Here is a 13,032-nt window from a genome sequence, read left to right on the forward strand (position 1 = left end):
CAACGAAACATATAAAATAAGTATAGTATCACATGTATATAGCAAAGAGGCGAAGTCGGTTCTCAGGGAGGTCAGGCAGCATGGATAGGATCACATAATGAATTACACCTGTTTCCACTTGAGATTACGTATTTATCGTTTCATTTATTTATTTGATTGACTCAAGGCTGAGTAAAGCCCGAGCAAACGAGAGCCGAAAAGATTCCATACATGAAATCGTAAACGCACGCATGCGTGCTTGCATTCATGTGAGTCAAGAGCTCCTTCAGAAACATAACGTACTCTTCCCATGCAGATATACACTGATCTGTATGAGCATGCCGTTTAAAAGGTAGACTGGTACCGAGGTAAATTGACATAAAAATCAATAATGAAAAAAAACTGAAAAATGCCTTATTCTCTTTTACTACCGCAGCGTTTCCTAGCTACATGGATAACTGACAAGGTTTTACTTATCATATGGCTGTAATTTTGTGAAAAGATGCAATTTTCAGTTGTTTTTATCGCAGCTTCATCCATATTCTTTTAGCTGCTGGGAATAACATGTATTTCTCCACAGGTTGAATAAACAGCCTATACCTGCCTCAAAACGGGTTTTGTAATCCGTTCACTTTAACAGTCAATACTGGTATATTTGGCAAGATTATGCCATGTGTCAGTACTACCAGTAATGATCCTGACAAAAATGTGTATAGACTAGGAGCTCCATGATATGTTACGGGGCATACTTGTGTGCAGAAATTCCAGTTGTATTTCAAATAATCAATTAAAAATTTAAACATACATCTACTATATATATATAGGTACTCGGGAAATAAGTATGTACATACAGGGTCAAATAAACATAGAGGTATACCTGTTCGAAGATAAGATTTTTTATGCAGCTTAAAAATGAATATTGGCATTCCACATGGTTATGCGATGCGTCGATGTTTATATATATATATTCTCCAAAAGTGATCCCGATAAAATTTAAATGTGTCTATACAGAGCTGTAGTTTCATGAACTCTGATGTGGTTTAAGTGGTCACATTCCATGAGTTTTATTTAAAATACTCTATTTAGATTTAAAATACATCTATTGGTACCCGTGAAATAAAAAATATACATACACGGGTCATATAAACTGTCAGACATACTTATTTAAAGGTATGCTTTTGTAATGCAATTAAAAAAATCGATGTTGGTATTCGACAAGGTTATGCGCTGCGTCAATGTTTATATGTTTTCCCACAAATGATCTTGACAAAATTTGAATGTGTCTTTAGAGCTGGAGTGAACTGTGACGGGCATATATGTGCGGAAATTCCACGAGTTTTATTTATCGAATGTTTTGACATAGGTGTCAACCTCGGGGATTTATCAGCTTTTGACTGTGGGAAACGCTTATGAGTTCAGTGACCAAATATGGCATTGTGTCCACACGTATGCGGATACATATGGTTGTGGTAACATATGACTGTATCATGCAGGAAATGTATAAAATGTCAGTTACGACAGGAAAACTGTGACTAAATTTGCCATGATAAACTACATTACGGCTTTGCATATAAATGAACAGGAGACAAAAAGGCGAAAGTTTTAGTTCGGGTTTCGAAAGCTGAAATGAAGTTAAAACGTTTTAACACGAATCTGTAAATCCAGCATACTGGTGTAACGTTGTAGCTTTTGTAGCGAAAAGACATGTCCTTTAACGAGAAATTCAGAGAGCTAAATATATATACCCCTAAACCAAAGCAACACTTGGCAGTATGCTTTCGAGGCTTATGGTGACAATTTAGGTTTTAACATAATTTTATGCTGATTAAGGCCATTGTAATACCTATAATCAGATTTAACTAAAACTTGCACAAAGTTCTATACCGAAAATAAGAGTTTGCAACGTTCAAACATTTTTGGGAAACCGTATCAATATCACATAAAGGTAACAAAATATCACAACGAGTATAGGCTGTTGTTATATAAACAATGCTTGACATTCTGTTTCAGTTATTGTGAATTTTCTTCTAACTTGTTTTTTTAACCACCAGTATAAATGTGAAACAGTGATTGTGTAATTTTTGTGGGTTAAAGCTAAAAAAGTTGATCTGCCCCCAAAAACAATCTCATAAAGTAAAAATTCTAGTGTATATTAATAAGTTCAGTACTGATAAATAATTTATGTATACAAGGGACTTGATGGGCTTTAATAGCAAATATCATCCAAATTGCTGTCAAGATAAATGTGTATGATGTACACACATATCCTCACTAGTCGAGATTTCAAGTTTTATCAGTGATTAAATTAAAAAAAATATTTGGTTTAAATTATGCGGCACTTTCAATCGTGTGCGATGTATCATTGCTAAACAATGAAATACAAAGATATGTCGTTTAACATGCATGCGTGTAGAGACGGCCATCTAATAAAGAATGTTAACACACCATCGAGCTTAGTCTTCCAGAATAAGCGCTACCATTGTATTGAGGATTAAGAGTGGGGTACACTCCAGATGTTTTGATCTCACCCCAACATTGCCGACTGATTTCATACAATGACTACACATATAGCTTGGTGAGATTGAAATCCATTCACGTCTTTTTCATTTAATTATATACTGGTCTTTGTATAAATGGTCGTTCAAGTCGTTAAAGACATAAGCTTATGAGCTTTGGTTTTACAACAGAAAATTGCCATCACCATCTTCAATCACAGCGAGGTGAAAATTATATTTAAACTACACGTATCTGCGGAGAAAAAAATATTAATATATTTTTTATATTTTGTTTTGAGATAATCGCACTGTACTTGAATAATTTGTCTTGGTTAAGACATGTCTCTTCTTATATGAGATTTAAATTTACCCGATTTTATCTTACGTTAATAGAATATGTACTAATCCTCATACACGATTACTTAACGTAGGCTCTGCTGGGGCTCTTAGCTAGCCAGCCACTGCCGGTGTCTACAATGGTCTACACAAAATTGACCTCGTTTGTGATCTGCTCTCGTTCGCTGGCTATGCGCTTAACAGGGTGAAAACGCACCGTGACGTCACGCGGGGAGTATTATGGGATATGGGCCATGTCTTCGGTGGCCGGGAATATCTGCTAGTGCGACAAAGACGTCGATTTCTACCGTTTTTCCACCTAAATCATGGAACTAGCTGAGATGGGAGAACGAGTTTTTGCAGCGGAAGGCATACAGAAAAAGAGGATACGCAAGGTAGGTTCTCTGAACGCCGTTTTCTGGGGGCTATGCGATTTTCAACGTGTGCGACCCTTGGCTAACGCACTGCTCTGTCTGTCTGTTACAGGGCAAGATCGAGTACTACGTGAAGTGGAAGGGCTGGTCTCCCAAGTAAGTACACTGCCTATTGCTTAACCTCTCCTGCCTTCGTTCTGACATTTAGTAAACTGCCAGTTTTGTCATGGACAGATACTAGAGGCCTTCTATTGTTCTCCCCCGGCAGGTATAACACTTGGGAGCCGGAGGAAAATATCCTGGACGCCCGCCTAATCGAAGCCTTCAACACAAGGTAAGCCGTAAGCATGACACGCCATGCTCCATTCACTCAGCCTGGCTACAGGCAGGCTCGTGTTAAGGGCGGCCACGCCGCGTAGTCCTTCGTAAATTAAGTTCGACATTTCCTTATTCTGCTGCTAACAAACTCCATATTATTTTTAGCTTACACGAGAGGGATGTCACTCCATGCAAGAGAGGCCCAAAGCCTAAAAGATTCAAATCTGGGGTGAGTATTAATACAATTCTCTTTACCCAGTGACAGTTTATATCAGCATGGCGGTCGTTTAGTTAGTGTGCCTTAAACTCGTCGATTTTTTAAAGGGTGTAAATCTTCCTATTTTGCTATTTTTTTCCCATGGTCGGATACTTTGGTATATTGGCTAAATTTTGATAATTCAGAATTCGACCTCAGACGACAATGACGATGGTTCAGAACCTGAGTGTGAAGAAGGGGAGTCTAGCCAGAAGGAAGTGTCCCGGCGGGACGAGGGTACCCAGGCGAGCAGCGCGCCCTTACACTGCGACACATCGGTCGGACTGCCCGTTAAAGCTGCACCGAAGAAACTCGGCCGACCGCCGTCTGCAGCTACAATACAGAAGAGGTTAGAACTTGCAGCGGCAATGAAGGCCGCTGGTAAGGATCCTTCATCCAAAAGTCCGTCATATTTTCCGGTCCCATACGGCATGGGGAAGTCTCAGTACGGGATGCCACCCGGCGTACCGCCTGGGCTGGTGAAGAGGCGGCCAGGGAGGCCCCCGAAATGTCCGGGTATCGGGGCAGCTAAGTACGTAGGTCGCCCCAGAGGTCGACCCCGGGGGAGCTCACGAGGTAGGCCGGCGGGATCGAAGAAATCCCGGGGATTTCTACTGTCAGCTTCATTCCCGTCCCGCAACAAGCCGGATCATTCCTCCCCTACCCGCGGGCCCCCTTGCCTGTCACCCCTGAACCTGAGTTTATCCCCATCACGTAAAGTAAACGCCCACCCGCCGACTTTAGAAAAAAGCAGAAACGACTTTGACAGAAGCCCGAATTCTGGGCACGTGAATGGACTAAAGTCAGACTGGGCCTGTGGGGGCACGAGTGAAAACCCGGACAGTCCCCGGGATGATCTTTCCACAGACTCCTTCCCTCCCCCTCCCATGTTAGTGCCGGAGAACAAGGAGGTGGACGTTAAGAACTACTGGTGTCCCCCAGCTGATGTCAAACCAGTGATTGACAATGTGTTTATTACTGATGTCACGACAGATGCGGTGACGATTACCTTTAGGGAAAGTACGGCGGAGGACGGTTTTTTCAGAAAGAGGGATGATTGTACGAGTGAGGGCGACTAACCGTTATACCCCAAGACGTCACAAACCCACGTGCGTCTACCCTACACAATGCTTTATGTAATAGTGTCAATTTCTGAGGATGGACCACGTGCATTGGACCATGTTGATTAATGTTTATGGATATTTTAATTAAATGTGAAGGTGTGTGTATGTTTCTGCAGATATCCCGGCATCCAGTGAGATTCTTGGATTTAGGGATAAATAAATTACGTTCAGTCATATAATTCTGTAATATTTGTGGTGCCGCACGGAAAATATTTTCCCTTGTTCCTGGATTTTTGTATTCCAGAATAGACATCGAAACAACCTTTTTTTTCTTGGAAGTAAACATTTTTCCGTGCATCAAGGAAGTCGGTAAATTCAGAAGTGTACCGACGTTTAATTATCTATCGGTTTCACTACGTCTTGGATATGACCAAACTGTAGAGAACGTGCATGTAACACTGTGGTGTTGATTTGATTTGATGAAGATAGTAAAGGCATATCTATTTCACTTTGACACCTGCCTTTCGCGGCTATTAAAATTCAGCAATCCTTTAAGCCTCATCCAGACGGTGTCCCTTGTCGGACTGACTTGATGAATTCATCCAAAATCGTTATGTGCATGTGTGAACAGTCCTCGATTTTCTTCAGAAGCATCAAATGGTATGAAATGCTTCACCTATAGGATTAAATTCGACGATATCATAAATTGCACCTTGTTACACCTACTTAAGGCAATGTTAAAAAGGTTTTGCCACGTGTCGAATGTGTATCTCTTTGTTTTCAGCACTTTTGCGACGTGCGCATAAACAAACACTTTCTGTGAACGTAGATTTTTATAGAGTATTAGGTATTTTCTACGTATACGAAGAAATGCCAAAGCATGCAGATGACAGGCAGTTTTTTAATTAGCTGCACGGATTAAGATAAATTTGCGCGAGAGCCGACTACAGTGCGTTGTGACGTTGTATTGCCAGTAGACATTAGCATTTTTCAGATGCTATTGTGTTGGAGATATCATGATGTCATTTCCGGTATCATTGTGGTTGCATTGATTACCGTTTCCTTTTTTTTGTGTGTGCGTGTTTTTTGTTGTCCTTACGCATTTTGTACTTGCCATTCTGAAAACACATTTTTCTCTGATGTTTTGTTTGTATTTGCATGTTATGTGTTTATTTTGCTAAGCCAACCTTTCTAATCGCATTTCAACCCAAAGATATTTCTTTTCTTTTATTTTTGAAGGACGTATAAACTGAAGATGTTACCCGGTTATTGAAACTAGGTCGCCGTCGCTTGTTTACTTAACTACGAATGACATTCGAGTATAATATGTAGTCTTGGTACATTTTTGCCAGAGAAATATCGCTAGTTTGCAATGGATCCAACGTTTTAATTATTTTTTTTTTATAAACCACATGTTTTATAGACTGAAGTTTGGACAGTTACTCGTACAAATATCACTTGTGACTACTGAAATACCTGAAACTGTAATGAAGAAGTAGTTTAGTCTAGAGCGTTCGTTTGAAAATTCCCCTTGATTTTCAAGCTGTTGATGTACAAAACAGTCAGTTGGTGTTGTTGGTAACTATTTTTTTTTAATGGGGAGGTTAAGATAAGTATATGGATCACTCTATAAATTAGCCTTCCAGTTAGGCAAAACTGCCTATACGTCAATCAGTGTCTTTTTTTCTTGTTTAAAGATAGAATTTTCAAGTACTTATTTTTGAACCAATCTGTCTGTTATGTTCAGTCGTTTTCCTTTCCTGTTCACGGATGTTTATATTTTATATGTTGACTAGGAAGTTAACCAAAGCGAATGTAATTCTGGCATAGAGCCAACCTCGACCCGTTACTGTGGTAATTCGATACCAACGCCAAAGCTAGTATCAATCTCATCTTCCATGAACTAGTCTGGATATTTGGGTTTGAGAACCACTGACGTAATGTTGTATAAATACAGCAATTTATATTTTATAAATTGCGGTTTCGGCGGACTAATTAATTAACAAACGAGTCCTTGATTACAAACGGCTTTTTTGATCAAATAGTCCATACTGTTAATCGAATTGGAAATACCTTTCCTTTCACCTGGGCAAAAATGTAGTGAAATATTTTATGGTTGTTTCTGCATCTCTTGCACATACGTCATTTATTTGGCAAATTGTGGTTTCAGTAACTCAGTATTGAGGTTAAGGCGTCATATAGCCAACCAGATCTGGAGTAACCATGGACTGTTGTTGTAATACGTATATGTCGGATAGAGCAAGCGAACCAAACGGCATAAATCTGTATATTTGCGCGTGTTCCACAAATTCGTGAACTGAAGACTACATGTATTCATTTTTGCTGGACAAAATTAAATGTAGCGACGTTTACTGTTGAGTTAAAAGTGGTATGAAATAGGTTGCCATTAATTCGCTGTGTTGTAGTTTATCAAAACTATGCTATATTATAGTGTTTGTATAATTATTACGATCTTCTAAGATTGTTGCTTGTAAATATGCTTACAGAACTTACCTATGATGCGCACATGAGCTCACCTGTGAGAGCGAGCACCTGCTTATAGGTCAGTAGCTGTCAGTGCAAATAAAACGACCGTGTCAACACCTGTGCTGTTGTCAATTTCCAAACGTGTTCAATTTCTAACGCATACTGTTTAAAGTATTTGTATATTGCCATGAAAAAGCTTGAGCCTTTGAGCCGTACGCCTTTATGCTCGTAGAAGAATCGGTTCATTTTCCAATATGGCATATGTTATATATATATATATATATATATATATATATATATATATATATATATATATATATATATCGTTAATTTATCGCATTTGGTTTTCTAAGAGAACATGTTATCAAGCATTTACTGATAAAAACACGTTTTCTATAATCATACTAATCCACATGTCGGGGTTTGCTTCATGTGAAAATGGGTTATAAATGCTGTGGGTTCAATGCCTTGTGAAATTGTGTCACCCTGATGTAAAAAATGTACATAGTTATATATACACACGCTTTTTTGTGAATTTATGTACATAGTTATATGAAATATACAAAAATATATTAATGTAAATACGACTAGTTTTATAAATACAATTGATGAGACCTGTAGAGCTGCGTACAAAGCTTATTACGACCATGGTTCATATGTATATTGTGTATCAAAGGTGAATTAAATATTACTGTTGGTTGTCGTCTGAAAGTGAGTTGTTATGAGTCAAACCTTATTGGTGAAAATTCGTCACTCACGACCAGAAGCTTGCCATTATATTTGCCCGCAGATTGTTATAAAAATTACGGAATCCTGTTTTTATTTGTTCTGCCAGTTTAAACTGGAAGGTCAGGTGTGAAGTTAATGCAAGGCATGTAGATTGCTCTCATTCTTGGTATCGTCATGGCATGTTACCGATATGAGACAGAGATCACGCCATGAGATATAATTGCGGTTTTGTGCAGTTTGTGTATCGCTTGTACATTGAATGGAAAAATTAAGGGAGATGCTTATTTCAGTTGTGATTAATTTTAAGTTTCAAACGTGACAAGCGTAATAAGCGTTGAATGAAGACACACCTATAGCATAATTTGAATACCTGCATATGATCAAAGTTTCAAATTTCGTCAAACATAAATACACCTTTTTGTATGGAATCGGTTGCAGGAGCGGTGCGAAGATTTAAGTGAAACCGCATGATCAACATTTGGTCATGCATTTAAGTTGCACGTGACTAATGCATATTGTCAAAGAATGCGGTGCATGTGTTTCTCTTAATGAATTACCCCTAAATGACATTTAAAATGAAGTATTGCTCCAGTAATCCTTGCCCAGTAGTTCAAAAGTGTATCAGCAGTTAAGTCTGGTATTAAACAGAAAGACTGTAGTATCAAGTCCCATTAGTTTTGTATTATATCATTAGTGGTGTTAAGATTGAAGCCGGGCTTAAGTTATTTAATACACTTCTGAACAACTGGCCCCGCCTTAACTGACCAGTGTTGCAACAAGCGCTAACACCAGCCTTCTGAAATGTACGATAAGACTCATGTCATGTTTTGGTATAAATCTGTCACCAATCTTCAGTGGGGCGGGAGAAACCATATCGATGTTCTAATCAATAGAGCAATCCTGTTTTACAATATACACGGTTAAAAATATGCCCTGTCGGTCACACAAATGCGGCGGCGACGACAGGCAAATCAGTGAAGGTTACATAGTATTCCTGTATTTTAGCAGTGCACTAATGTTAAAGAGATACAGGTCAGTCCTGCATTTATTGAAAAAGGATGTATCTCAGTTACGCATTAAATGTAAAAAGCATGGTAAAAGAATGTATATCTCACTGCACATTAATAGTCAGGGAATTGAATCAGTGGCGGATTCATCGAAAGGAAAGTATACCTCAGTTACGCATTAACTGAAACAGTTAACAAAAGGAATGTATCTCAGTGACGCAGTAATAGTAAGTCAGTCTGTGTCAAATGCGCATTAGTCGTAACGGATTGTATCTTAGTGACGCACTAATCGGGAAGGCGTTTATTTCAGTAGAACCTTAGTGGGGAAAAAAAACAACTATAACTCAGAGGCGTATTCATCGCAAAGGGATGCACGTCAACAACGCATTGATTCTAACAATATATTCGTAATTCAGAAGTACATTAAGCATATATAAATATATATCCCATTAATGGCAAAAGGAAAATGTCTCAGCAGCGCATTGTAGCCTTAAGGAAATGTATACTTATGGGACATTAATCGTAAAAATGCTCTGCCACTTTGTGCAGTATGCCGATGTTTACATGTATTCCGCCAAAGCCCTGATAAAGACAATTTGTGTGTCAAGTTTAGAGTTGTGGAGCATTTAGACTGATAATACTGGTTAACATAATTGCTTTTTACCAGAACAGTGGATTAAGAGGTTAGCAGAACAAATGTACCTTGATCATCATGTATTAAACATTAACTTTATATCCATGGGCTAAAACATTTCACACAACTTGCTTTTCTGCATAAACGTATTAATTTACTGATGAAACTTATAAATTTACGTGTGAATATTCAAACAAGCGGTGTTTGTTTCATTGCAATTTTACCCATATTTTCCAGAATATGATTTATTTATTTGATTTGTATTTCACGCCAAGAATATGTAGTGACTGATTACATTGACAGCAGTAAGGTTTATGGGTGTTAGAAAGCAGACAGGACCAGGAAGAAATCAAGCCAACAAACATCCCGTTTTTCAACGAATGAAAAACTTAACCTGAGGAAAACAATAGCCAGAATTAATTTACTTTCTAAAGTGTTAGCTCACATCTGGCTGACATATAATGAATTTTGTCACCGAGATTTCTCGAACGGATTTAAATATGTTTTCGTTAGAAAATGAAACCATGTGACAGTTATACTGAAATAAATCACCAAACTTGAAATAATTCTTTATTTTTCTCCTAAGGCTCCAAGTCGAAAACTTTATTGCGTATTACATATTATATGAAACGTGTTTATTTCCAACAATTTTCCAAACTGAGCTCAAAAACGTCAGATACAAAGTATGAGTTGTATCTCCGAAAAGAGCATGTGTAAGCATCGTTGTTCTTATTTAACAGTTGTGCTTCGTGCTTATATGTGAACAGTTAACTTCTGTTTAACATTTGACCTGCATGGTAAACTTTACCTCGAAGTACTTGACATTTCACTTGGTTTTTTAGTTCATGGTATTTATATACATGGGCTTTGTCTCCTAAACGCTGATGGAAACTGATACATCTTCCCTATTCGTGTGCGATCAAATCATTTTATTAGCCGAAGTCAGTTTTGCGTACTATATTTGCCTGGGAGGCAACAGTCTTTTTGTTAGCGAATGTCACTTATCAACTAAAAACATCCAATGAACAGTGTCTAAAATGTTCTGATGTGAGTATGTATGGTGATTAAATACTGTTGCTTAAAGTGTATCAATCATCAAAATAATATCGCTTTTTAACTGTTTCATTCATATATGTATAAAGTAATCCTTAGTACAAAATTTAAAAATCATTAAAATTCTTTTTAGAAATACTTTCATAAATCCTCTTTGAAAATTAAAACGTTAAAGGTGGATAAAACAGCAGCTTGTACCTGAAATGCTACAAGTCAAAATAAAAACCAAAAACAGATAGTTATAGAATTATCAAAATTATTGTAAATACATGTAAAACAAAAGATGACAATTAATTTAACCATAATTATTTCAAAAGTGGTTGGGAGGATCCTAAACAACTACAACCATTTTGTTCCGACGTGTATGGCAAATATAAATCAATCTTTTAATCTGCAGTTTTTACGAGGTCACAGGATACGCCATGTCAGGGAAACTTGAGACGCAATGTATCGTCACTCGTACCACACGCGCAAATGGCTAATAGGCAAGGCAGGGTTCGGGTGACGTCAACAAAAACAGCCACGTTCGGTTAGAGAAATCACGTGCGCCTGATTGGCTAGAACTGATGACGTGGCGACGCTTCCCATTTTCTCAATGTTCGCGATTTTGCTCAGTTATCCATGCATATATAACTATGCTCTGTTGTTGTATTTTCAGTTTAATTTAATATTCGCAGCTCGAAATGGATAAAATTTTTGTAATTGTACCTTCGATTATCACTTTAAGTTACTTTGAAAGCCTTAGAGCACGTTGAGACTCCTTAAATTAAATTCTTTAAGTCAAGTTTTCTAACTTTGTCACAGAGCGTTGCGAAACTAAAACTTGAGACTTCTGGATGTATATTACAAAGAAGTCAAACAGTATAGCTTGTATCGGATATTTTTCTCAACTTTGTATGACTGTATTAAAAGGACAGTGTTGGCTATGTCGCTGTATATTCCTGTTACAGATTACCAAGTAAAATGTTTCATCTAAGCATGAAGAAAACATTTTCACATCCACATCCACAAACAGCATTTTCACTAACAACACGTCCATTCTTTAACGTCACACTCACAAAGACTACATTCCCTAACACCACATCCACAAACATCATTTCACTAACAACACGTCCACAGTTTAACGTCACACTCACCATGTCTACATTCACCAACACCATGTTCACAGTTTAACATCACACTCACAAAGACTACATTCACCAACACCACATTCACAAACATCATTTTCATTACCACCACATCCACAGTTTAACATCACACTCACAAAGACTACCTTCACTAACACTACATCCACTCTTTAACGTCACACTCACAAAGACTACATTCACCAACACCACATCCACAAACATCATTTTCACTAACAACACGTCCACAGTTTAACATCACATTCACAAAGACTACATTCACCAACACCACATCCACAAACGTCATTTTCATTACCACCACATCAACAGTTTAACATCGCACTCACAAAGACTACAAAGACTACCTTCACTAACACTACATCCACAGTTTAACATCACACTCACAAAATTACATTCACCAACACCACATCCACAAACATCATTTTCACTAACAACACGTCCACAGTTTAACATCACATTCACAAAGACTACATTCACCAACACCACATCCACAAACATCATTTTCATTACCACCACATCAACAGTTTAACAGCACTCACAAAGACTACCTTCACTAACACTACATCCACTCTTTAACGTCACACTCACAAAGACTACATTCACCAACACCACATCCACAAACATCATTTTCACTAACAACACGTCCACAGTTTAACATCACATTCACAAAGACTACATTCACCAACACCACATCCACAAACGTCATTTTCATTACCACCACATCCACAGTTTAACATCACACTCACAAAGACTACCTTCACTAACACTACATCCACTCTTTAACATCACACTCACAAAGACTACATTCACCAACACCACATCCACAAACATCATTTTTACTAGCAACACGTCCACAGTTTAACGTCACACTCACCATGACTACATTCACCAACACCATGTCCACAGTTTAACATCACATTCACAAAGACTACAATCACCAACACCACATCCACAAACATAATTTCATTAAAACCATATCCACAGTTTAACATCACACTCACAAAGACTACACTCACCAACACCACATCCACGGCTTAATATCGCACTCACAAAGACTACATTCACCAACACCACATCCACAGTTTAACATCGCACCCACAAAGACTACGTTCACCAACACCACATCCACAGTTTAACACCACGTTCACAAAGACT

The 13,032-nt window shown here is 38.0% G+C and overlaps 1 protein-coding gene across 1 annotated transcript; it reads left to right on the forward strand.

The window, feature by feature from the left end:
• Positions 1–3,078: 3,078 nt before the first annotated feature.
• Positions 3,079–7,547, forward strand: LOC135475191 (chromobox protein homolog 8-like). Its single transcript, XM_064754993.1, has 5 exons — positions 3,079–3,205; positions 3,297–3,340; positions 3,453–3,518; positions 3,668–3,731; positions 3,905–7,547. Exons 1-5 carry the CDS (start codon positions 3,137–3,139, stop codon positions 4,835–4,837), a joined length of 1,176 nt encoding a protein of 391 aa, XP_064611063.1. The 5' UTR covers positions 3,079–3,136; the 3' UTR covers positions 4,838–7,547.
• The last annotated feature ends 5,485 nt before the right edge of the window (positions 7,548–13,032 follow it).

The sequence above is a fragment of the Liolophura sinensis genome, chromosome 1 (assembly GCF_032854445.1).
Source record: "Liolophura sinensis isolate JHLJ2023 chromosome 1, CUHK_Ljap_v2, whole genome shotgun sequence".
NCBI lineage: Eukaryota > Metazoa > Mollusca > Polyplacophora > Chitonida > Chitonidae > Liolophura > Liolophura sinensis.